Raw genomic sequence first — 26,224 nt, 5'->3', positions numbered from 1 at the left:
GGCTGTGCTGAGTTAGTTGATCTCAGCTCGGACACCAGTTTGGGTGCTACAGTTGACCTTAGCATCCCCAGACTAGGGAAGGGAAAATTGGCTGAAGTTCCTGTTCTTGATTGCTATCTGGCAACCCCTGCTGGAAAGTGCGCGTTTGAAGACACTGGGTGCGGACTGGATTGAGTTCTGCTGTGATATCTCCTGCTGTTGAATTTCCTGCCAAAACACATTCTCTAGGTTCACACGTCAAGAATGGTAACTGGAGCGGCATACTGGAGGACAGCCAGCACTCCTGGAACCGTAACCCAGGAAGTCAATGAGATAAATTTTCAGCTTACCGCCTGGGCATAAAACTAACGTGGTGGGTCGGCTTCTTATTATAGAAACAACCCGATTTTCACAGACGTTGAAATCGATGGAAATGAAAATCTGGCAGTTTCTATAATGGGCAGCCAATCTGCAACATTGAGTTTATGCTCTGTTCTGGTCACCACATTACAGGAAAGATGCGATTGCAATAGAGAGAGTACAGAGGAGATTTACGAGGATGTTGCCAGGACAGGAGAATTTTAGCTTTGAGGAAAGATTGGATAGGCTGGGGTTGTTTTCTTTGGAACAGAGGAGGCTGAGGGGAGATTTAATTGAGGTGTATAAAATTATGAGGGGCCTAGATAGAGTGGATAGGAAGGACCTATTTCCCTTAGCAGAGAGGTCATTAACCAGGGGGCATAGATTTAAAATAATTGGTAGAAGGATTAGAGGGGAGCTGAGGAGAAATTGTTTCACCCAGAGGGTGGTGGGGGTCTGGAACTCACTGCCTGAAAGGGTGGTCGAAGCAGAAACCCTCATCACATTTAAAAAGAACTTGGATATGCACTTGAAGTGCTATAACCTACAAGGCCACGGATGAAGTGCTGGAAAGTGGGAATAGGCATGATAGCATGATCGGCTCTTTTTCGGCCGGCACAGACACGACGGGCCGAATGGCCTCCTTCTGTGCCGGAAATTTCTATGATTCGATGCCCAGAAGATGAAAAACTACCCCAATGCCTTCAAAAGAGGGGGAACATGGGCCACTTTTTTAAAATGTCAAGTCTCCCTGCCTTAGTCTTGCAATCATTCCTGGCTATCCACTGAATTCCTGAAATCTTGCAGTAATGACATCACATATTTAATCTTCCGGCACTGGCACCGTGGAACATTTTGAACTGTCAACATTCACAAAAGGAAGCCTGTACTGCACCGGTAAAGCCTATACTACATGTGGAGGAGGGGAAGAATGACAAAGAAAAATTGCACAAGCCACATTCTTACAAACATCCTCCCAACCGTCCACAGGAAGCAGTACAATGGGTCAGACCATTTCTTTTGTTATAAGCAACACTAGTGTATATATAAAAAAATAAGATATCTGGATGGGAGAGATTACAGTGGAAATTATCTCATTTTGGTAGTTTAACTATAACTTCACTCTTTCACGATCATGACCTACATTTTAGTGATTCCCATTGTGTCAACATAATATAGCATCTAATTTTGCTCCTAAGCCTTAAGACTAGAATAAACTTGGAAAATTGCTTTAATAAAGTGTCTGGATCTTTTTTCACGAGATATTATCTTATTGGGGGAGGGGGGGAAACACAATCTACCAAACCTGTCCTTGTTTGGGGGGGAGAGAAGAGCCAGCAAAATCATGTGCCACTTTAACCACAATGGTGTCACATGAAAATGTCCCAATAATGCATTTTGACATAATGTGTGTTTCCAAGCCAATGGGAGGGAAAAAAGATAGTTCCCTTTAAAGGTCTCAGTTTTTAAAAAATTATTGGGTAATATAATTAGTATTTAAAAATGCTAATCTAAATATAATCATCACTTGATTTATGCTTCGATGTTTACAAGTGTATAGTAGAAAAATCAAAGCGTGACACGCTTTAAAAATCAATCCACTGGTTACTAATCCAGTGACGTTCGAGCTGCGGCTTTAAACTCCAGCGCCGCGTTTTCATTTCGCTCAATAGCGCTGAGCGGTTGATCAGGAGTAGCTGAGATTTGGCGTTAATTGTCTGCAGCCGTTCATTTCAGTTGAAACTGACGAATTCGGCCGGGTTTCTTTAAAGATTGGCGGTCGGTTTTTTTTTTCCCGTTTATATATATATATATATATATTTTTTTTTTGCGTGTTCATAAGAAAGCAAAAAAAAAACAAATATGTCTGTGGAAGAAGTCAAAGAACCCCAATTGCAGGAACCGCAGCAAGAAGCCAAAGAGCCAGAACCAGAACCACAGCCAGAGCCAGAGGTCTCTTACAAAGCCATTGTGCTCACTGGCTTCGGGGGTTATGATAAATTAAAAGTCGAGGTCAAGAAGGGTCTCCCGACTCCTAAATCAGGTGAAATCCTAGTCCGAGTCAAGGCTTGTGGCTTGAATTTTGCTGATTTGATGGCCAGACAGGGTCTGTATGATAGACTCCCTTCTTCTCCTCCATTGATCCCAGGCATGGAGTGCTCTGGTGTTGTGGAAGCGATCGGGGACGATGTGACCAACAGAAAGGTAAGGTCTTACCTGAAAACTGTTATTTCACCCCCCACACCACCACCACCAATTTTTTTTGTTTGTTAATTTACATTGCTCAGATCTCTAAGCCACCGCCCAAGTCTCGGAGGACAACAGGGTGTTGAGGTGACTGCGCATGAGTAATTGTGAACTTCTGTGAACCCAATGGAAAAATCAGGTTCAAGAAGTGGGAGTTTGCAATCTCAGATTGTGCTTTTCTTTAAATGAAAAGCGAGCATAAACTATAATTTTTTTTCCCCCATTACAAATGTTCCAGTCAGAATCTGTAGACTTTTTGTTCTAAACCTAGGCTCGGTAGCCTTTAATATAACGAGGGGCGTGAATTTAAAATAATTAAGATGAGAGCAGATAAAGGGGTTTTATCGTTGGCTACAAACGCTATTCAGACCTGCAGCTGTGTGTCTCTATTCTGGTTTAAAACCATAACCTATCTGGCAGTATGTTGCTCTTAAAAGAAAATAGAGCACCATATGTTGAAATGGGTTTGGAAGTGATGCCACTCCCATCATTTCCCTTCTATTGAATAGAAATTGGAAGGAACTGCTCTCTTGCCTCTACACTTTCTCTCCTCTTCTCCCTCTCTTCTCCTCCCCCAATATGTCCATTACTGGAAAAGCCTCCATAGAATTTGACATTTATTATTTTTGAAAACATTTGCTTTCCTACAGGTTCTGTCCATTTTGTGTCATTTTGGCTCTCCCTTTTCCTGTTGCCATACTATTAACTGAATATTTTTGAAGATTTTTTTTGCCCTTTCTGCTGCCCCACTTCAAGTGGGGCAAGTGACCTGCTCCGTATTACAGTTAATGTAGCATTCAGTTGGTTGGTAGGAGGCATGCAGATTGAATGGGGATTCTCTGTTGGTCAATTATTTTTCTTTCTTTGCTCCTGCAGTGGGAGGTGCCAAGTCTCTCGGCAGCTCCCTGACCTCTGGGCACTCCCTGCAGCAGTGTAGTTGATTGCAGACATTTAGCACTTCCCATTCTTTGCTATGTGTAGCAATAATTGCTTTTTCTTTTTTTTTAAAAAAAGTGTTTGCACTTGTGTGCAATTCAGTAACCCATTTTTTTCCTGGGTAATTCCACCCTGTTCATCTTGGAATGTGCTGGCTCCTTCCTGGCTTATGTCTCAATGGGTATTGGGTACCATTTTAGGTGTTACTATTCATGTTTAATGCTCAAAACAACAACTTTCCTTCAATGTGGTAAAATGTCCTGAGGTGCTTCACAGAAGTGATCAGACAAAAATGGATGCTGAGGCAATGAAGGAGACAGTGGGAGGGGTGACAAAAAGCTTGGTCAAAGAGACAGGTTTTAAGGTGGGTCGTAAAGGAGGGGTGAAGGGCTTAGGGAAAGAATTCCAGAGTGTGAAGGCGAAACCACTGAAATTAGGGCCACCAATGGTGGGGTGAGGGAGGAAATGCATAAGATGCCAGGAATGGAGAGTTATGAAGGGGTTGTAGGACTGGAGGAGATGGGAAAGGGTGAGGCTATGATGAGATTTAAACACTGGTTAGAATTTTAAATTGGAGAGTGAGACTTGGTGCAGGTTGGAATATGGGCAGCAGAATTTTGGATGAGCTGTAGTTTACAGACAATGAAGTAGGTGTTGGCAGGCTATTCAACTGGGGGAGGATCATTGGCTGAGGCTAGTCATGAACTTGCCTGTTGTCCAAACACCTATATTTAAAGCAGCAGTTAATGGATTGCAGTAACCTGGATAAAGTTTCTCTTTTTCCCCTTTTTTAAAAAATTTAATAACCCAGGGACACCAAGACCAACTGTAGCATCTGTGTTTCTGTTTAGACTGAGATCACTTGGCACGGACTGAAGGTTTATATGGTTTGGCTACTTTGTGGATAAATGAGATGAGTAGTGGGGGAGGGGCAGTCCCAATTCAACACCCATTGTTGCATCTGTATGTGAGCAAGATTAGAGTGCATGGAATTCAACTTTAGCTCAAGGAGGATGATTACACTGTTCATATCAACTATAGTGGTAACCTTAAGGGAACTATTTGCTACAGTACTGCATCAAGAGTTATACATATTGAACAATTAAAAGTGCACACAAATGTACAAACATACCAAAACGAAGGACAGGCAAAGTCTATCTCATCTATCAAGCCTGTTCCACACTGCCACGGTACAACATGACTCCCATCTGACCCTGTCTCTACTTGCCAGTCATGTGACTTCCTGAGCTAGGCAAAAAAATCAGATGGAAAACCTTGGGCCAACCTAGGAAAAAGCTGGAGAAATTCCTTTCCGGCTCCCGATCAAACAAGTTCTAGGAGACATTGGTAACTGGGAGAACCATCCCCAATGTACACTTGCCTACCATATGTTATGATTGCCATCCTCAGGAACTCTTCCAATTCCCTTTTGAATGCCAATTGTAAAATATTTGATGCTTCTACCTTTTTTTGTGTACATGCAATTACAAGGAAGCTGTCCTTGAAGTGCACTTTAGGAAATAATGTTTGACTGCTGTCAATTAATGCAGAGGGAATTTCATTAATCTGCATTTAGCTGCACAAAGTCCAACAGTTTTTAATTTGTAGTTGCACACATGATGCTTTTCTTGTGATACTTGACCAGCAACTTTTAGGTAGTGTATAAGATTGGTCTGCACAGTACATTTCAAGAACAACTGTAAATGAGATGTATACCACCTGAGGTGGAAAATGTATATGGACACTAGTTATAGAGGAATTTAAAGTACACCGTTTGTAATGGAAACAAAGAGCATGTGGGTGTAAGACTGAGATGAGACAAGGGTTCAGTCATGGTATAGTGGAGTACTTAAATGATTTTCCCTTCTGAAGATGATAGTAAGTAGGTTGCCAGAACAATGGAGGTAGAAAAGGTGGGTTTCTAGTTGTAAAACTAGCAATGAAACGCTATTGGTAAAACTGGGCCTATGTAAGATCATAAAATGGCAGGAATGTATTAAGCAAGATGAGGTGGTGGTAGAGGATGCAGTGGCCTAATGATGTGATGCTGATGTTGCATTAGTGGAAACCAAATGTGGAATATTGTGCAGTTTTGTTCACCAAACATGTGCCAAAGGCAGAAGGAAGAGTTCAGAGAAATTGGTTGGACATTGCTGAGTAATTGAAAGGGAGTGAGGGAAACAAAATGGGGTTATAGGATCTACATTAAAGTCACAAAAGAAATCTGTGGGATGGATGTAGAAAAATCCCTGTGCTGAACTAAGATATTTCATACTTTGAGATGCGTGTGACACTAGCTAACTTTTTTAAGCTTTCTTGACTTACGGGTGTAAAAAAAAAAATTGACCAAAGACTGCTAGGTTCTATAATCCATACACTTCATTGTATCAATTCAGCAGTGCCTAATGAAGTAAAATTGCTTATTGTTAGAATAGATTGTATTCCAATAACTAATTTTGACTTTCCTTTCAAAGGACATGCAACTTTTACAAGTAGTGAATAATGACAGGGAGTTGTGTGAAATATAATGGATTTTAAGTTTTTAAACTTTTTTTATTCTTCCCCCTCTCAAAAATGAGTATTTCCCTTATCTTGAAAAGGATGTTGGTCCAATTTGAACTAGCCCATTATTGCAAACTTGTTGCTGTGAACAGATGCTAGTTCTTTTAGGTTTGGAAGAAATCTCTACAAACTCAAGTGGTAGTGTCAGTAGCACTAAAAATCTGAGGTTCTTGAGTGTGCTGTGGGTGCAGCTGCTTGGGGGAGGGGGAAGTAGGGAAGTACAGGGAAAAAGAAAAGGGCTTTTCTTCCATTTGCAGTAACACACTTGCTGCTTCAGGATACTCTGAATTGTGGACAAATTTGCTACTGTGCCTGAGCTAAGTGGGCTGATTTTTAAGAACATAAGAAATAGGAGCAGGAGTAGGCCAATCGGCCCCTTGAGCCTGCTCCGCCATTCAATAAGATCATGGCTGATCTGATCCTAACCTCAAATCTAAATTCATGTCCAATTTCCTGCCCGCTCCCTGTAATCCCTAATTCCCTTTACTTCTAGGAAACTGTCTATTTCTGTTTTAAATTTATTTAATGATGTAGCTTCCTGGGGCAGCAAATTCCACAGACCTACTACCCTCTGAGTGAAGAAGTTTCTCCTCATCTCAGTTTTCAAAGAGCAGCCCCTTATTCTAAGATTATGCCCCCTAGTTCTAGTTTCACCCATCCTTGGGAACATCCTCACCGCATCCACCCGATCAAGCCCCTTCACAATCTTATATGTTTCAATAAGATCGCCTCTCATTCTTCTGAACTCCAATGAGTAGAGTCTCAATCTACTCAACCTCTCATATGTCCACCCCCTCATCCCTGGGATTAACCGAGTGAACCTTCTTTGTACTGCAAGTATGTCTTAAGTATGGACACCAAAACTCTTGAACTTCCTTCTATCATCTCATCTGAGATTAGCCAAGTGGAAGGAATCATTGTGAATGACTGACTACATCTTATCACTCTATGCTACAGACTATTGGTCCACCAGGATGTTGTAGCTGTACCATCAGGGCTACTAGTGTAGCAAACGTCTCCATGGTACTGTTACTGCTGTTGATTGCTTCCAGTGGGTAGGATTGTTCCTGTTGCAGATTTTCATGATGTCTGTGCTTTATCTGCATCTATAGCAATCCCACTAAGTCCCAATAGAATACTGTGTAGAACAAGGGTTGGACTATCTGTCAAGGTACAATTTGAACTTTTTTTTAAAATTGGGAGTCTAGTAATAATATCAGGCCACCTGGGATAAGTGTTGCTGTTCTGTCACAGATCTCTGTAATGCCTAAAAAAAATTATGACAAAACAATTAAAAGACAAACATCTGAAATGCTGCATAATCCTAGAAAGTGTCCCGCAATAGTAATGATTAGCTGTTAGCCTAGTCTGTCCCTTTAAGGCATTCCCTGTGAGGAAGTGATTTTAAATAGAGCCCTGAAGTCCAAGTTTAATGGTTGTTGAAGGAAATGTGCAGATGCTTTTTATATCTGCAGAATGATGGACACTCAAACTTTCTAAATAGATAGATGAAACTTTGCAAATAACTGCCTAATTGAGTCAGCATGAAATGAGTATTTTACAGTTGTGGGCAGTAATCAAATATCTGGGTTCCGAAATGAACAACTGCTATACTTTGACATACTTAAAAGAATGCAATGCTGTGCTTTAACTTCCAGCTATTTGCTTAAGTCTATCCCTGACTCTGGTTGTGTTTCTTTAAGGTTGGTGACAAGGTAATTTTAATGAACAGAGGAGGACTGTGGGCAGAGCTGGTTGTAATTCCAGTCAATCATACCTTCCTGATGCCTGATGGGATGAGTTTTGAAGAGGCAGCTGCTATCCCTGTCAATTATATCACCGCATATATGATGATCTACGACTTTGCAAATCTGCGTCCCAATCAGAGCATTCTCATCCACATGGCAGCTGGTAAGAGCTCCTGTCAGACTGTCTGTCTAATGTCTCCCTTTGGTTTTATGTATACAGTAGGAAATTGCATTGTATCTTCAACCACATTGTAACCAGAAATTTCAAACCAAATCACTGTTGGGCACCAGTGACCCAAGAAAGAGTAAGATTTCATAATTTAACAAAAAAACCTCCCAATCTATTGTATAGTGAAGAATTCTGTAACAAATCTTCTGAACTCTAATTTTGCCATGACTGTCATTTTCTACCAATGTAGCTAGGTTGGCTAGTAGTTTTCTCTTGCATTTCTTTTTTAAAAAAACACTTGGATATGCTCAGCAGAAATACATTTTGCTTCATGCATAGTTAACAATGCCTAAACCATAATAAGACAATATTCACACTCAAGCCATGTGGGATACAGAAAATACTTTGTGAGTTCTCTTAGGCTAGGTCACAAGTGGGGTGGATTCTGTATATGGTCTGTGCATTCCAAGTATTGATAGTCTGGCAGATGTTTCATTATTTAAAATTTGCTAAAGCAGAAAAGCCTTTAAGTTTCTGTCTACTTCAATAGAAGTTAAGCAATGTTGCAACATTCCAAACGATGGCCTGAGCTGCTATAGTAACTTGTTATCTCTTCCTGCCCTACCCATAGTTTTAAGAAATAATGGCTGTTATTGGTAAAGCTGTAGGAAATAATCAAGTCTGAGTTCTGAAATCTTTTGATACACTTGAAAGAATGTTTTCTAGATATTGCATGAAGGAATTTTTTTTAAGGGTGATTATCACTTAGAATAGCACAATTACACCTTCCATCATGTACCTTTTTTTTGAAAGACGGAATGGGGTAATGTAAACAAATCATATTCATGTTTGAATGGTGTTAATAACCTTTTGCTGAGCCAAAATCCAGAAAAGTGTCTTGTTTGGCCACTCCCAAATGCCCTGAAGCAGTGAGTTGCCAGTTAATTCATGATGTGGAGATGCCGGTGATGGACTGGGGTTGACAACTGTAAACAATTTCACAACACCAAGTTATAGTCCAACAAATTTATTTTAAATTCCACAAGCTTTCGGAGGCTTCCTCCTTCCTCAGGACAGAAGGAAGGAGGAAGCCTCCGAAAGCTTGTGGAATTTAAAATAAATTTGTTGGACTATAACTTGGTGTTGTAAAATTGTTTACAGTTAATTCATGTAAGTGTGCACCTGAGAATTTCATGTATGAGCTGACTTTTCTCATGGCAACACAATTGGCACTGTCAGTTGGAAGCTAGGCATAATGGAGGAAGGGGTCAGATGGTTAATCACTGAGTCACTTGCCTGGTGCTGGAAGCAGATCTGTAGCCATCTTCCATAGAAACCTGAACATTAAGGGGCTGAATGGCCAATGGCCTACCCCGTTCCTCTGTTCCCATTTTGACAGGCTTTTTTTGTTGCAACTGTCATTTGTCCCATTGCACCTACCTGTGACATAAACTGTATTCATTTCTGATTTTTATTTTTGCAAGCCATGAGGAATTTTTGATCTTTGAAAGCTTGCAGTGTTTTTGTCCTTGGTGGCTGGTCCACCTTGTTTGCCAATTTATTTATAGTAAAAATTGTTTGCTTTGGGAGATTATGCACCTAAACCTGCTCTTGCTTTATCAGCACAGCTATCCTGTATGGAGAGGAACCGTTTATTTAGGTTTTACTATAGACTGAAGCAAAGGTATTTGTTACAAGATTTGAAATCAATCACCAAGCAACAAGTGGGCAGTTGACTGTACACCTGTGAAACTGGGCAAAGTAAAAGGGGAAGATCACAGAACTTGCATCTTACTGTAATTTGTAAAATTCTTAAAAGCAACAGTGTCCATAATTTGCCAATTTCTAAGAACTTGCATTTATATCAAGTCTTTTGCCCTGAGGATGTCCCAAAGTACCTCCCATTTAATGAATTACTTTTGAAATGCAATCACTTATGTAGGCAAATGTGGCAGCCATTTTGTGCACTGCAAGTGCCCACAAACAGCAATGAGATGAATGTTTTTGAGGGAGGAATTTTGCACAGGACTGTAGGAAAACACTTTTTTTGAATAGTGCCATTGGATCTTGTACATCAGATGTGATCTGAAAAAAAATTGCAGTTGACAGTGCAGTACACCATTGAAGTCCCAACTTGGGTTATAAAAGGAAGTCCTGGAGTAGAATTTGAACCAACAACCTTTGGACTCGGGTGAGAATGCTGCCAACTGAGCCAAGTTGACACTTAAATGAAGACCTGGTATCATAGAATGTTACGGCACAGAAACCAGCAATGGAAATCATGCCAAAAGACATTAGCTTCAGTTTATTAAAGCTGTTTCATGCATGGCATTATGACTTGGGTAACTTTCCCCCTTTTGAACCAGACTGCAAACTTTAATTAAAGCATGCATGCCAGGTGCAGGTACAAACACCCGTGACTGCAAACTGAGACTGGAAGATACGAGTTGTGCACAGGCTTCATGTGAAAGGTTCAGTTTGTGAATGTTTAACAGCACCTGTTTGAGGCGATCACATTTCAGAGTCCCACTCCTGTTGCTTTTTGACCTCTTATCGGCAATTGCTTAGTAGTAATATAGGATAGAAAAGATACTGTAGTACTTTTTAAAAAAAATTACATTCTTGATTGCAATTTTTTTTCAAGTAACTGTCCAAACCTGTTTTACTTCCCAAATATCTCATTTTAAACCTACAGCTTTGGTGAATTTTCCCAGTTTACGTTTGGCAGAGTGGGTGAGTTATCATGGTAATAGGCTGTAGAGTACATATACACTAAACAAAGGATCTTTAAAATTCAGTGTTTGCTGGAGACTGATAAAGAATGTGCATGTACCGTTCACATTCTCAGGATGTCTCAACATGCTTCACAGCTAACAAAGTACTTTTTTGAAGTGTAGTTACTGTTGTAATGCAGCCAATTTGCACACACTAGGGTCCCATGAGCCACAATGAAATAATGACCAGCTAATATGTTTTTGATATTAGTTGAGGGACAAATGTTGGCCAGGAAACAGGAAATGTCCCCAGCGCTGTTTCAAATAGTAACTTTTTTTTTACATCTACCTGGGAGGGTAGATGGAGCCTCAGTTTGACAGCACCTCTGACAATGCAGCACTCCCTCAGTAGTACACTAAAGTGTCATCCTAGATTATGCGCTCAAGTCTCTGGAGTGGGGCTCGAACGCACTACCTTCAGACTCAGGTGAGAGTGCTGCCACTGAGCCAAGACTGATTTCTATAAAGAATTGCATGCACAGGACAAAACCCTTGTGGTGTTTATATTGAGGGGTATGAATTGGTAAGTGGGGTGGGGGGGTGCATGGTTTAAAGTAAAAGCTACAAGGATGTCAGTGTCCTGCTTGTGGATGGAATGGAGGCCTTTGGTAAAGTGGTCCTCAAATCTTTAATCTATACTTGGTCTCCTTAATGTAGAGGCAACCAGATTGAGTAATAGCAAATACATTACACTAGATTGGAGGAAATTAAAGTCTCATGGAAGGTGTTTTTGAGACCCTGGATAGTGATGTGGGAAAAGGTGAAGGGACAAGAGCAAGCAATGTAGCCTTTCCAGAAAGCTGGGTGGGATGAAACATAACCTACATAATTGTGGGTACAGGTTTGCTTTTAATAGATATCTCCTGGAAAACCAGAAACGGGGACTAAGTTCCAAAAGGGAAGGATCAGATAAATAACGTAAGGGTGGAAATTGAATGCATATATCATTAATATAATTCATGATATCAGAGCAAAAGTAGGGAGATGGCACCAATATCAGTAATGGAGGGTGCCTGAGTCTGATTGGAACAAAGTGCTTAAAATATGCACATATAGTTGGGACCCATGTTGGTTCCCATAGTGATTTTTATTTGGAGGAAGTGAGTGGCATTAAGAGCAGTTGTTCCAGGCGAGGTCAAGTTGAATTGTGTGAAGGATGTTAGTGGATGGAAACCGGTTCTGCTGTTCAGGGAAGAAGTACAGAGCCTAGAGAATGTACTAGTGAGGGTTGGAAGTATGGAGGGACAGTTATCCCTTGTGAAAAGACGACATTTGGGGCTGGAGAATGAATTCCTCCCTTAGGGGTATCTCCTGTCTTTTTTGCCCCTTTTGTTTCCCCCCCCCCCCCCCCCCAACACACACCTTTCCCTCTTCCACCCTACAAAGGGATTTGCTTATCTCTTTTGAAGAAGGGTATACAGCTTAAAACATTAACCTGTGTTTTATCTACTTTTAATCCATGGTCTGTACTATATTAGCTGACCTCAGCCAGGTAGCAATAAGGTGAGGGCACTATAAATGACCATGTGACCCCAAGACAGGGAGAGGAAAAAGCAGTCCAGATTCCCATTCCTGTTTTGAATTGACTGTGTGTGTGCATGCATATTTATTATGTGCTGGTGAAGGCAGGGATCCACTTTTTGCTGTCATGGCTTTCAGGCAAATGGACTGCTGGTGTTCACTATTGGAAAGTATAATAGTTGCTCGATGAAGGTACCAGAGTCAGCCCACTGTCTCCCTCAGATTTGCTGCATTAAGGGACGAGCAAATGCTGATGGTGGAGCAGGGTAAGAAGCTTCATGATGGAAGGCAAAGAAACTGTTTTATATGGAAATTATGTGACATAACTGATGCGTGTTGCTGCTTCCAAAACACCTTTTTTAAAAAAAAAATGAGGATGGTAACCTTTTTAATAAAAGCAACAGTCAGGCAACACTTGGACTAATGCTATTCCAGCCTGAAATCCAGATTGTTTATCACATCTCTGAACACAAATGACTGTTGACCTGTTCCTGGAAGGAATACACCATTGAGCTGAGTGGGGTGGGAATTGTGTATTAACTTTGTTTAATACAAAATACCATTTATATCTAGCAGTTTGTGTGCAACCTAAAATCATGACTCAAACTGGAAACAAATGTCTTAAGAACCGATTTGATAAATTAAATTTTAGTTGAAGGTTGGTGAGATTTGCTGTAATGGATTGTGGTATGTTGTTAGTGTTAGATTTAAACAGATTCTTGGGTGGATGCCATTAAGGAAAAAGACTGTACAGTCTTTCCTGAACAAATGGCTGTTCCAAAAGTAGTTCAAGGCCATGTTAAACTCTGGTTTCCAGTAGAATTAGAGGAACAGTAACTTCATGGAGGGGGGGAAAAAAATGTTTGGCAAATCTTTGTATGGGTGGGAGGGTGTTTAGAAGAGAAGAGCTCAGCCACTTCCTTCATATATTCAAGTGATAGTGATGGTACCGTTTTGATATGTTAAAAGAAAAAAAGACTTGCATTTATATAACGCCTTTTGCGACCTCTGGACGTCCTAAATTACTTTACAACCAATGGAAGTACTTTTTTTGGAAGTGTAGTCACTTGTAATGTAGGAATGTTCTGTCATTATGTGTTTGTTTGCAAAGGTTTTTTTCATGAAAGTGGTTACTATTAAAGTAACTCTGGTCCATATTGGATATGACCTGAGTTGTTCCACTTTGCTACTTGACCAAACCTGTTAGTTAAACATGGCTTTGAACTGCTATCCAAATGTGATTTCCATCGTACAGGGACACTTTCCCACCCCTCACCCCATGATACATTGGCATTCAACTTTGAGCCTACGGATACCTCTTGATGCAAAGTATCAATTGGACTTAGTTTCTATTGGTAATTTCCAACGGCCCAACACTTCATTGTAATTTCAGTATCCGAAGCCAGTCTTGTGTATTTGCATCTGCCTCTGTTTACAGCAAAGACTGAGTCTAGGCTAAATTATCAAACAGAAATTTTAATTTTCAAGTGCAAGTTTTGTAATTTTTTTCCAAAATTTTTAGTTCTGATAAACCCCTGTCCTCTTCCCAGCTCCCCTCTTTCCTTTTGCAATATCCACTCTGCCTACTTTGTTTTTTCTGCCATCATTATCTTTAACCATTAGTGCAAGAGAAGTTAATCATTTTTTGGCCAATAAAATCCAAACCAGACTTGCACTCTTAGCTTTGACTAAATTCAGCTCAAGCATTCACTTGATCAGATGGTTTGGTTAACGTCCTACTCACCAAACTTTTAATTTAAAATCCAGTCCCAGCTTCAGAGCCTCAATTATTCTGCCTGTCTATCTACCCATCTGCCTTATCTATATAAGCTTTATATGCTTTCTGCAAACTCAGGGAAAAATGAATGGTTGGTGCCCTTTTGTGAATAAAAGGTTTGACATCCTACCAGTCTCAGAAGTGATATTTCTCCAGAGGCTTGGCAGCAGGTCGCCCACTCTCTCTTGGTTAGGGAATTGTCTTTTTTTAAAAAAATGACTAATTAAAAGTGGGCATCATTTTAGCCTGTACTTGGCAGAGAATCTGGTTTCAATTTTGATTCTATTCTTGAGTAACATCAAGAATAGAATCCTTTACAAAAGGCATTTAGTCTGTTTCAAGTGATCAGCCAAATTGAGCAATGCTGAACAACCTTTCTTAAATCTATAAAAGAAGTGGTGCTTGTTTATTTTTCCCATGCCATACCTTGACTCCCCATCACTGAGGGAAAGGATTCTGATGCCTTTCCAAAAGATTCACTTCTGCCTACTGATGTTTCGATCACTATTATTGGAACTTTTGGGATTTTATTCTCTGGATGTTTTCTGTAAATCAGCATAGTTAAATTAGAATTGCAAGGAATGAAAACTTCAAGCATGGTGCACCTTGAACTTCATTGTAACCTTATTTGACTTAACTTTATTGTAACACTTGCTGTCCAAGGGCTAATAGTGTTTATATGTATACTTTACCGTTATGCAGAAAAAAGATTTGGAGCTCAAATTTTTTGAAGGATGGTGTGTGATTGTTACCTTTTTTTATAATCCCTTAAAAGCTTTTGTACAAAATGGCTCTTAATCCAGTTTTCATGAATGTGCCTGAATTCACCATTCAAGTCCACTAACAAAAGTTGGGTGGCCCTGATGGATTTTCTTGTGTTGCTCGTTGCAGGTGGTGTGGGGATTGCTGCAACACAACTGTGTAAAATAGTTAAGGATGTGACCATCTTTGGCACTGCCTCGGCATCTAAACATGAAACCATCAAAGAACAAGGTGTGACTCATCCAATCGACTACTCCACCTTGGACTATGTTGAAGAAGTTCGAAAGATCTCCCCCACTGGTAATGGCATGGAAAGAGAAGTGAAATTAAATTCATTGGCCAGAAATAGCAATTAAAGTTGACTGGTCTGTTTAAACATCCTGTGCTTCATGTCTATATAAATTTTAATTGTGTGCAGCAGAAGAGCTCTTAAATTAAATATTGGACAGAAAAATAGCTATAAAAGTCTTGCAGGGATGTGCACCCCATAGCATCTTACATTTAAAATGTTGGTTTAATGCAGACCTTTGTTTTTCCTTTTTATTAAAATATTGGTTTGCATCATTTCACTGATTATTTGCATAGTGACATTTTGAGACGATTTGATTAATGTTTTTATCTATTGCTGTAGTGGAACTAATTGCCATGATGTAACTGCTGAGATTTCACTGATTTTTGTAATTGTTGGGAATCTGCAACTTTTTTGTTTCTTTTCCCTTTTAGGTGTTAACATCGTTTTAGATCCCCTGGGAGGAACTGACACCACTAAAGGCTTTAATTTGCTCAAACCCATGGGAAAAATCGTACTATTTGGTAAATAACATTGCACCAGTCAACCACTGGAATATTGAATGGGAAGAATTGTTCTAGTTGCTGTATGTAGCAACACTGATGTGCTCTTTTTGAATGTTTGTGACATTGCTATACATACTACTTTCCCTTTTTATTGTACTGGCAACACTACATTTATTGCCTATCCTAGTTGTCCTCAGAAGGTGATGATGGACCTTCTCCTTTTAAACCACTACTGTCCTTGTGGTGGTTGTGCTCCCACAATGGTGTTAGTGAATTATTGACCCAGTGTGCTGGATGAATGACAATATATGTCCAAATCAGGATAGTGTGAGATTAGGAGAGGAGGCAGGAGCTTGGTGAGTTTTTTAAAAATTTGTTCCTGGGATGTGGTAAAGCAATATTTTATTTCCAGTCTCTCTCTGCGCTGAGAACACTTAGTGTGGGACTGGAGTCATGTGAAGGCCAAACTGAATAAGGATGACAGATTCCCATTCCTGAACCAGTTTGGATTTTTAATGATGATTCAGCATCTTTCATGATCACTTCACTAGATTTATTGAGTTCAATTTCACAAGATACCATGGTGGGATTTGAACTCCCTCCAGATTACTGGTCCAATACTATAACCATTAGGTACTATACCTGTAGTGCATCCTGTAAATTGTACACACTGAAGCCTTACTGTGTTGTAGGGTTCCCAACCCTCCTGAAATAACCAGGAGTTTCCTGGAATCGGAGGGTGTTCCTCTGAGCACTGCCTCCAGCAGCCCGGAGATCAGCTGTTTAAATTTCTTGCCGGAGTGCACTTGCTGCCCCCCCCCCCCCCCCCCCCCACCCCTACTCCTTGACGTCACTGGCTGCTGTTGGAAAAGCTTCCATGCAGCTTTGGCACAATGAAACCGTATGTGCGAAAGGCAATGGTTGAGTACAATGTTTGAAATGGTATACCTGAGGGTGTGGGAGTCCACATCTTTGCGCCAGCTCAATGGGTCACACAGAAACGTAGTCAACCTTGAGGAATGCGTTTGATCTTTCCTGATACCAGCAAAACTCTTCCTCCATTTGCAGCCAGGTAGCCTCCTTAAATGCAGCTTGCACCTGTACTTTTTTTTCTGAAGTACCTGCGCTTTAGTAGCTTCCTTTTGGTACAAATCCTGCAGCAGGACCTCCTGTCTTTTCAGCATGATCGGGAGTAGTGCTACCCATTCGTCTTTGCTATCCCATTATGATCAGTTGCTTCTAACCCCACCACAACTTCCCCTTTAATGACTAGCTGCAGCCCTTTTTAGAACCTGCTCCCTCACCAAATTTTCTGAGCCTCAGCCAAGTGTGCTACAGGTAAAGCTCTCTGGTCGAGCTCTTCCTGTACTTGTAGCCTATTCAAATTAGAGGCTGGGCTCCCATTGGAAAATTGGGCTAGGCCAGCCCAGTACTGCAGGTGTTTGTGCAATTTGGTAGCTCAACCCCATTTTATTTATGGTGCATGATGTTGGATAGTGAATGCTTGACAAAGAATTTGCACTTGTATCGTGCCTTTCGGCATCTTTTAGCAAAGTGCTTCACGTACTGACTTATTTGAAGTGCAGGCACAGTTGTGAAGCCAAATACAACAGTCAATTTCTGCAGAGCAAGGTCCCAGAAACAACATTTGGATAAATGAACAGTTAATCTGTTTGGGTTGGATCTGGTTATTAGTTCATTATTATGGTAGAGTGGTGTTTATTTTGGTCAAGTAATTAAAAAGACAAATGGTTGCCAATACACATTTATTAAATGATTTTATAATGTCACTATAGTGGCTAGTGAAAAACATGATAGTGACACATAGGCATTTTTTAAATGGTTGTGGTCCATGTGGTGAAGGCCAATATAAGTATAAGCCTAATTCCTCATGACCGAACAAAATAGTGTTTTCTCTGGAAATTTGCCAAAACTTGTAATGGCTTCCTTCACTAACTCTGGAGATTTCAGTGCAGTTCTATGTACAGGATGCCTTTGTTGCTGAGTGATCCAGCATTACATGGGAGGGGAGAGAACAGGAATTGTGTTCTACAAATCTGTATATTGTGAAAAGTAACAGGAAAAACTGGGGAGTGGAAGCCTGCAGCCTGTATTTGTACCTGACTTTGCAGTGAAAGTAACTGCCAAAACTATTAAATCATTGGTGCTTCAGAGGGGGAAAAAACTTTGTAGACAAGCTAGTGTTCACTTAGTTCAGTGCAAAAAAAAATGCAATCCCTCCCAAAAAAATATTGAAATAAAGCCAGGAAATGTTCATTAAACAGTTGTTTGTGACATGAGATGTTTCTTGTACAGTGGAGCTAGTTTTTTGGTAGCTTGTCTAGATTAAAATGTAAACCGCTCCTTAAGAGGGAGGTTACTTTTAACCATGCATTTTTGTCGTATGTTTGTGATGTATCAGCTTTGTGAGAAGCTGGTGTTGTCACCTGCTCAGTTTTGGGCCGGACAGTCTAGTTTTGAAGGTGCTATGGTAATGTCTAAAATATAAATGGGACAACAAAAATAACCTGGTAACTTTTTTGTTACTTCTATCTCGTGTGAAAGCATTAATTTGAGATTAAGGCTTTCCATTCATTTTCAGCAGTGTAAATCAGAATTTTGAGTCAAATTCTTATCTGCCCAGTCATTATTCTTTATTATCCTGTCCCCTGGTTTTTGGACTTTCAAAGTGTACCATCCCCTGTATACTACCAATGCACAATTTTTTCCTGGATCAGTTGTATTTTCTCCCCTTTTTTTTCTCCTCTGGTTAGACATCGACATCTGTTTCACATCCGAAGTTAGATTGGAATGTGACTGTTTCACTGGCACTGTTGTTGGGGCCCTATTTCCAGCACATTCTCTAGTTGCTGCATCATAACTCTTGAAGCCTAAGCAATATAGTACTTATGGTGTACATTGTACTGTCTCAATAATCTGATATTCTTTGAAATCTGCCATGAATCAGAGTTGCACACCATGCAGCCTGCTCAATTGATTGTTGATTCATTACCATTCATAAACAAAGTCATAGTTAACTGGCATCAAGCCAGTTTTGCTTCGCTATGTTACTTAGTAAATCCCAAAGTGACCAACTAGAACCACTAATGGCATTTAATAAAACTTTTCGGTCTGAATTCTATGTTTGCATTTTAATTATCCAAATTGTGTTTTCCTTTTTTAAATTAGATATGTTCCACTGGGTGATTGAACCTAAACTGACCTTGTGGTTAATTCATTATGTCCCTGGGACTATTCATTTGAGAGCAGGCAATTTGTACTGAATAAGAGTATGTGAATCTGAAACAATAATTGAAACCAGGGATCCTATTATATGCTTGGATATTCGTTTTTTAAAAACAGTATGCAGGGAGTCATTTAAGACTATGAAAAACGCACGTTGAGCTGTGTTCAATGTTCTGATACACTTGCCTGCTGTTAAGTGTATTCTCTTGGGAAGGTAAGAGAGCGAGGGGACTAGAGGTGCAATGGCTTAGCACATTAACCTTTCACTTTGGGGTCTGAAGTTAATTTCTGCTGGATTGAAGGTCTCTTCACTCTGCAGATCCTGCATGAATGAATTGGAGCAGTTTCATCCCAGTTCTTAACTGGCATGAGCCCACATCACAAATACCCCAAACTTGCCATTATTTGGTCTCATTCAGAGGCCATAAAGATGGTGACATAAATGCCAACCTTGATAACCCTAAAATAGCCAGCATATTGGCCTATGATTTATAGTTGCAGTGGGAGCACAGGCCTGTTATAACCTCATTTGTGTGCAGTCGAGTCCGATTCTTGAGCGGTGTTGATGTTTCTCGCCACTAAGCAGACTCTGAATGTGGAAATTGGGACAAGTTCAACTGGTACAGAGAAGGAGAGCTCTTCTGAGATTGAGGCTGAGTACAGAGAGCATGATCCTGACCAAATCAGAAAAAGTATTCAATTACCCCACTCTAATATATCCATTTTTAATGAACAAAAAATTCACTCAAGTCAAATACTGTGAATAAAAGTGTATGTGTGTTGGTTAAAACTCTCTAGGGTCATCAACACTGCAAGACGTTCACTTCATGATCAGCAACTCCTACATGCTTCTGCACTGCTTGTCCCTATGATGCTCAACGACGCACATGAGGTCAATGTTTGTTCGCTTCTCCTTGAAGGCTATTCAAAGAAGCCAAATTGACCTTGGAGCCCTAGCACTTTTAATGGGAATGCAGTGGATGCTTTAAGTACAATTACGAGCAAATGAATCTAGTTTTGTAAAGAGCAGCATTTGTTCTTTGCTCATAAATATGAGGAGAATGGCATGGCGGAGGAGGAGCAGAGCAAAGTCTCTGGCTTGTCCCACATGTCAGAACACTGCTATTCTTGTAGCAAGAAGACAAAGACTTCTACATTGCAGGCTGAGTGAATATGTAGTGGTTTACACATCAAATGTTTACAAAACCATTTTAGGACTTTCTAGCTTTTGCTGTGTGTAATGTGTACATACTACTGTAGATGTTGCTGGCAGTAGGGTATGACTGAAATGGCATGACCCGGTCAGAACACCCTTCAGATGGAACGTTGTGCTGCTCTGGTCTGGATTTTGCTGGATATGGGAAGCACTCCAGATTCTAAATGACTACTGATAGAGCAGAAAGTGCCTTTTCAAGCACAATTGGCTCTTGAGACCTTCTAAGGCTATCTGTGTTGTTAATCTATCCTGCATCATGTGCATTCCTTTTTTTTATTGTTTATTAAAGTTCTAATTGCTTTGGAATTGACTCTTTTTAAATCAGGTGCAGCAAATCTGCTGACTGGACCGAAACGCAGCCCGTTGGCCATGGCAAAGATCTGGTGGAATAAGTTCAGTATTAATGGCCTGCAGCTGTTGCACTCCAACAAGGCTGTGTGTGGCTATCATCTGGGCTACCTGGAGGTTGACCAGATTACAGATGTTGTCACTAAGCTGCTTTCTCTGTACAAAGAAGGGAAAATCAAACCTAGAGTGGACTCTGTGTGGTCATTTGAGCAGGTAAGCAACTTAATTAACAAACGTGGCATGATGTGCCCTGGAGGTGTTAATATCTAATGGCTTATCCACACCTACATTGTTCCTGGTTTGTACATAAATGTCATCCTCCAGTGTTGCAGGCAATCCACCATCTCCTTTTTGTTTGTTTTTCTTCTTGCTGGGATACTGGCCCAATGACTTGTCTGTGTCTGTTATTCATGTGAGTGTTGGCTGACTATTTGACCACAGGATCAAAGTGGGAAATATATCTGCACTTTAGTAAAACCCAAGTCACCTTTTTTATTTCTCTTCCTCGTTCCTCCCACCCCCACCCCCACCTCCATTAAAATAAACCCGTTCACTTGTGAAGTTAAATGAATTTTAAAAATAAATACTTGGATTAAGAGTCCATGGAAAGATACCTGTGCTGTGCTAATCTCTGCCACTGCCCCAGATGAGTGCTTCAGTGCCTCCAAGATAGGGAAAGAGAAAAGTAAGCCATTGTTACCACTCCTGAGCACTATCCAGTGACACTAGCTTGGATTGGGCTTGGCTGTACTGCCCCATAGTTTAAATAGCTTGCCAAATCTATCTATTTTATGAATGAAGAATGGCCACTTGAATGAGTTTTTGAGGAAGGAAAAAGAGAAAGATTTGCATTTATATAGTGCCTTTCAGCATATCCCAAAGTGCTTTATAGCCAATCAAGTACTTTTGAAGTGTAGTCACTGTTGTAATGTAGAGACCTGCCAATGGCTAAGGAACTATACCAAAGCATGAGTCACTGCCTTGAGAATACCTTGGGGGAAGAGAAGGAATGAGCAGAATAAATGGAGGAACTGAAGCTGGGGGCATGTGGTGGTAGGAGATGGAGGGAATGAATTGGGCAACAGTGGAAGCTTTATGGACAGAGACTTGTATGGTTTTATTTCCCTGCTCTGATTGTGGTTTTCCCCCATTGTGCATCACTAAAATAGGATTGAGAGTCTTAAATAGCAGCCTAACAGCCTTTTTGTAAGTAGAGTATTGACCAACTTGGTCAATTTTCACTTTAGAACCTGCTTAGCTGCATCTTGTTGATTTGTAGCATTGCCAGAAAGGAGGCCTTTTATGCAGCACTGACCTTTTCTCTGCTGTAGTTGTATTTGTTTTGTAGAGCATGTGTTTAAATATTAAAATCTAGCCTACATAACATGCTGACTGCATTGGGTGTGAAGTATTTTGGGCAGTCCTGAGTGTGAATTTTATAAATTGAAGTTCCTTTTCTTTAGCACCGAAAAGACTGGAGTCTGGCTGTTCTATTACAGCAGCATTTTGTGTAAAAAGAGGCGGAGGCCTACATGAACCCAAATGCAGTTGGCTACAAGTTCACATTTTGTTATAAATTCCTGAAATAGAAACTTTGAAGCTCTACTACTAAAACCAGCAGATATGTTGGCTTTAAGTGAGAATTCCTTTGGTCTCAGAGGGCAAATTTATAAACGCTGCCTTCTGGAGCTCCATGGTAGCTAAATGCACGATATGATTGAGGCATTCAGACCAGGAAGGGCCACCTGTAGGATTATTGGTTTGTGCCGTTAGCTGATTCCAGGTAGAGCAGCAATGGGGCATGATAGGTTTTAGTGTCCTAAGCCTGAGGCAGCTTAAAATTAGCCAGGATTCCTGCTCAAGGTTGTGATCCAGTGATGCTGCTGGAATGTATGAGGATGCTTATCCAATTCCCTTTTAAATGATAGTCTTTGTCTCAATGGCCACTTGTGATAAAGCGTTCCATGACCCTCTAATGAAAAATGTCTTTTACATTCCCCCTTCTTTAACATCATCCTCCTTGTCATTGATTCACCAACTATGGGAACAGCTTTTTACTATCTTGAAACCTCAATTTTGTAAACCACTTCTTTTTCCACTTGCTCTAGTCAAAAAGGCCCCAAATTGTCAAGCCTTATTTCTGAATTGACACACTGAATTGTACATGTGTGTAGCTTTTAGGTTTAAGTTTAAACAAAAATGTACCAGCATAAACACTAAAAGTTGCATCTATGCTTGGACATCTGAAACCTAAGCTTCTAGCACCTGGCTACATAGTCTTAACATAAAACCACTATAAATATCAGAATTTGTATTCCCATACCAGAAGGGTCTTTATTAAATATTAGATATGTATGCACACTAGGTGCTATCTTTCAGCTGAGGTGTTAAACCAAGTTTCTGTCTTCCCTGTCAGGTGGATGTAAATGATCAGGGGAGTTCTCCTGGTTTCCTGGCTAATATTTATCCCTCAATTAACATCACTAAAACAGATTATCTCACTGCTGTGCACAAAATGACTGCCATGTTTACAACAGTGACTACAAGTCAAAAAAGTACTCCATTGACTTTAAAGCACTTTGGAACATCCTAAAGGTGCAATTATAAATGCAAGTTCATTCTTTCTATACTAAACACATTTGACACAGCTCTTAAATCCTATTGCACTATAGTCTGACTATCTGAGTACCAGTGTTGATGTTAGCTTGGTAACTAATACATACACTGACTTAAAAATGCAACTCGAGCATGACCTCAAGATCATAAAAGCTTTATTGGCTGTTAACCTGGTAACTGTTAAAATAGGAAATTTAATGTTCCATATTGGCAGTTTGAAATAGTGCCAAATAACTTCTTAACCCACCTGATCATCTCCCTATTCTTGAGCCCTAGTCTAAACCAGCAAACATGTTACCTGTAAATATTGTGCAGTATTTGGTTACCATATCACTAGTTAAATATGTACAATCCTGACCACTTAATCTTGCCATGTGCACTAACAAAATCCAGTGATCTAATTAGGTCTTTGCTGAAAAGAACTCTAGTGGCTTTTCTCTTGGCATTTGCAGGAGTCTGTATTGCACTGTAGAAAAGATCGCCTAGGGATATTTAACAAAAAAACGCCAAAGCAGGAAACTTTGTATGTGAAATTCAAGTAGTCTTAAATGTTTTAAGAAGCAGCTTTTCAACATGATTGTACAACCGAGTAATTGGGACTCTAGCAATTCATTTGGCAGCTTTACAGACATAACCTCTAGAAGCCTGTGATCTGAGAATTGTGAAGAATTTAACTTCCTGTGAGACTTGGACAATAGTGGTGCATCTGTGGGAGTAGAATTTTTAATTGACCTCCAAAGTAGTGAATGTTGATGAAGACAGAAAGGCCCTCTTATGCGGTTGTAATATCTTCTGTCACTAATGGATATAACATTTAAGATACTGGCACTATATCTGTTGGAGCAGAGAAGATTAAGAACTGAGTTATAGAAGTTTTTTTAGAAAGAATAAGTAGAATAGTTTTGATCGTCAGCAGGGAAAGTCTATGCCCTCTGACTAGTGAGTCATTGTCATTGAGAGTGAGGCGAGAGGTTAGGTGAAATTTCTTTACACAGACTTGTTGGAGCATGGAATGCTTTGCCATACAATAGTTGAGGCAGAGAGCATTGCATCTTTTTAAGGGAAACCTATTTAAAGCAGAGGAAGATACAGGGCTATTGGCGAACAGGACAGCGGGTTTAGATTTGGATTATCCTAGCAGAGCTACCATAGACATGATGGGCCAAATGACAGTCTGCTGTAAATTTCTATGGTTCAACTTGCTTCAAGATTTGAATGCCTAGATGAAAAATTGAGCATGACCACCAATATGGTCATTAGTAAATAGTGAACCAGTTGGCAGAGATGCCAACATTGAAAATGTCAAATATTGAGATTTATTATGTATGGGGAGCTTTTGCACAGGTTCAGGTTAGTGATCTGAAGGGTTGAACCCTCTGAGCAATTCAGAGACACAGTTTTAGATGGAGGGGAGGGGGAGAAGAAAATTTCTATCTGAGTTGGTATCTGGGTTTGTGCCATAATTTTTGTTAAATTTAGTTGTCAGGCACTTTAGAATCAAATTAAATCCCTGAAAAACCTGTTCCATTTAACACTGCACTGTTTTTCACTCTTTAAAACCCTGAAACTCGAGGCAGACTTGTGGCAATGTCAGCTTTGTTGGACTAACAAAGCATTGAAGGAGCAATAAAGAAAGACACTGGCCAATGTGAGAAGATGTCATGACCAAATTCTGTAAAGGCAGATCTCTGTTTGAATTCTACATATTCTACAAAATTGGGTCCATTTTGAACCTAAGATTGCCACTGCTGAAACTAGGGCTTGAGATCTAAAGGTACTGGTCATATTGAATCTCTTGTTCATCTGTCATTGAGCATTTATTTGCAAACTTGCTTTCTCTCCTCCTCAAAAATGGTGACTCAGGTTTAGTGGGTGCTGTTCATTCTTTTGTTGTTGTTGTTCATGTGAATCTTAATTCTGGCATGCTTTTGTTTCTTGCAAAGCAACATAGCTGAGTGGCAACTCTGGCCATTTTTGTTTCAGCTACTCCAGGGGTATTCAGGTTAATTGTACAGCCCGTTCTGCCAGCTCAGCTGAAAATGCAAATTGTGGGTTTGTTCTCAGACCTGTGATTATACTTGAAACTTTGGTTGCTGCTTATACAAATGACCTGCTTAGTGTGGTGGTAGGGTGACTCCCTGTAGGAAGGAACAATCAAAAGGACCTCCAACTGGCTGAGATGTTTTTTTTGTCCTGGGAGTAGGTGCGTGTCCTATCGAGCACAAATGGTATGCAGCCTTGGAGAGGGGGAAGGGATGCTCGCATGGGGGAACCAAATGAAGTGTGTATATACTGTCGAGCTGTTTTGGGAGAGGAGGTATTCAATTTTTAGTGGTTTGCTTTTTTTGTGCTAAAAGCAAATGGAAAGGTGTCCTGATAGGTTTGACACCCCAGCAACCCAACAGTGCTAAAGGTTAAATAAAGAGCAAATAGTTGGCAGCTGTGGTGGTGTTGCCTCTTGAGTATCACAGTGAGGTGTTAGGAGGAGCTGTACGCTCTGCATCACTGTCCAAACAGCTGATTTGCTTTATCTTTTGAGCATGGAACAAATGTTTAACTTGCCACTTGTGACAGTTTAGGAAGTTGTTGGGAAGGTACCGTTCACCATTTTAAATTGGATTAGTCAAATTCAGTGTAGGATGCAAACTCTTGCTTTGGACTGTTGCATTCAGTTAAAGTGCCTTGTGTTAAGGTTTTGACTTTTTTTCTTTTCACTTTTACTATCATTGATTTTAAGTCTGTAGTTGGCTGATTGACAAGTTGGGAAAAATATTATTCTGAATTGGGTCAATGAAGGTAAATCCATAAGGATGAATTCTACATGCATGTCCTACTTTTGCATTCTGTGTATGGGGCATTCTTTGTGTTCTCATAAAGCCACATTATCACAACCTCTGTCTTGCTGTGAGTTTCATGTGTCTATGACTAAAAGTTGAGCTTTCCAGTTTCTTGTGAAGTCCCTTCCCCCCTAATTAACCTGTTTTCCAGGAGGATTAAAATTATCCAATTTTCTGAATTCATAAATCTACTTGTTTATGAAGGGTTTCACCCTGGCACTAACCTGACTTTTTTTGGATGTTGTCTAGCCTGGTGTCTGTCTCTAACCATTTTAAGTTTATTACTTGATTTTTCAGCACTTTTTTTCTCTTGTTCCATATGATCCAATTC

At 40.2% G+C, this 26,224-nt stretch overlaps 1 protein-coding gene across 1 annotated transcript in view; it reads left to right on the top strand.

The window, feature by feature from the left end:
* Positions 1 to 2,022: 2,022 nt before the first annotated feature.
* The window catches only part of vat1 (vesicle amine transport 1), a 40,125-nt gene continuing 15,923 nt past the window's right edge, over positions 2,023 to 26,224 (top strand). Inside the window, exons 1-5 of the mRNA XM_067968927.1 lie at positions 2,023 to 2,544; positions 7,788 to 7,995; positions 14,965 to 15,135; positions 15,559 to 15,648; positions 20,418 to 20,653. Of these exons, the coding sequence (XP_067825028.1) occupies positions 2,203 to 2,544; positions 7,788 to 7,995; positions 14,965 to 15,135; positions 15,559 to 15,648; positions 20,418 to 20,653 (1,047 nt within the window). The 5' untranslated portion in view covers positions 2,023 to 2,202. The remainder of the gene's footprint in view (positions 2,545 to 7,787; positions 7,996 to 14,964; positions 15,136 to 15,558; positions 15,649 to 20,417; positions 20,654 to 26,224) is intronic.

Source organism: Heptranchias perlo, chromosome 30 (assembly GCF_035084215.1).
Source record: "Heptranchias perlo isolate sHepPer1 chromosome 30, sHepPer1.hap1, whole genome shotgun sequence".
In the NCBI taxonomy this organism is placed as follows: Eukaryota; Metazoa; Chordata; class Chondrichthyes; order Hexanchiformes; family Hexanchidae; genus Heptranchias; species Heptranchias perlo.
Note: the sequence above shows the minus strand (reverse complement) of the source record. Positions and strands in the feature narration are given on the sequence as shown.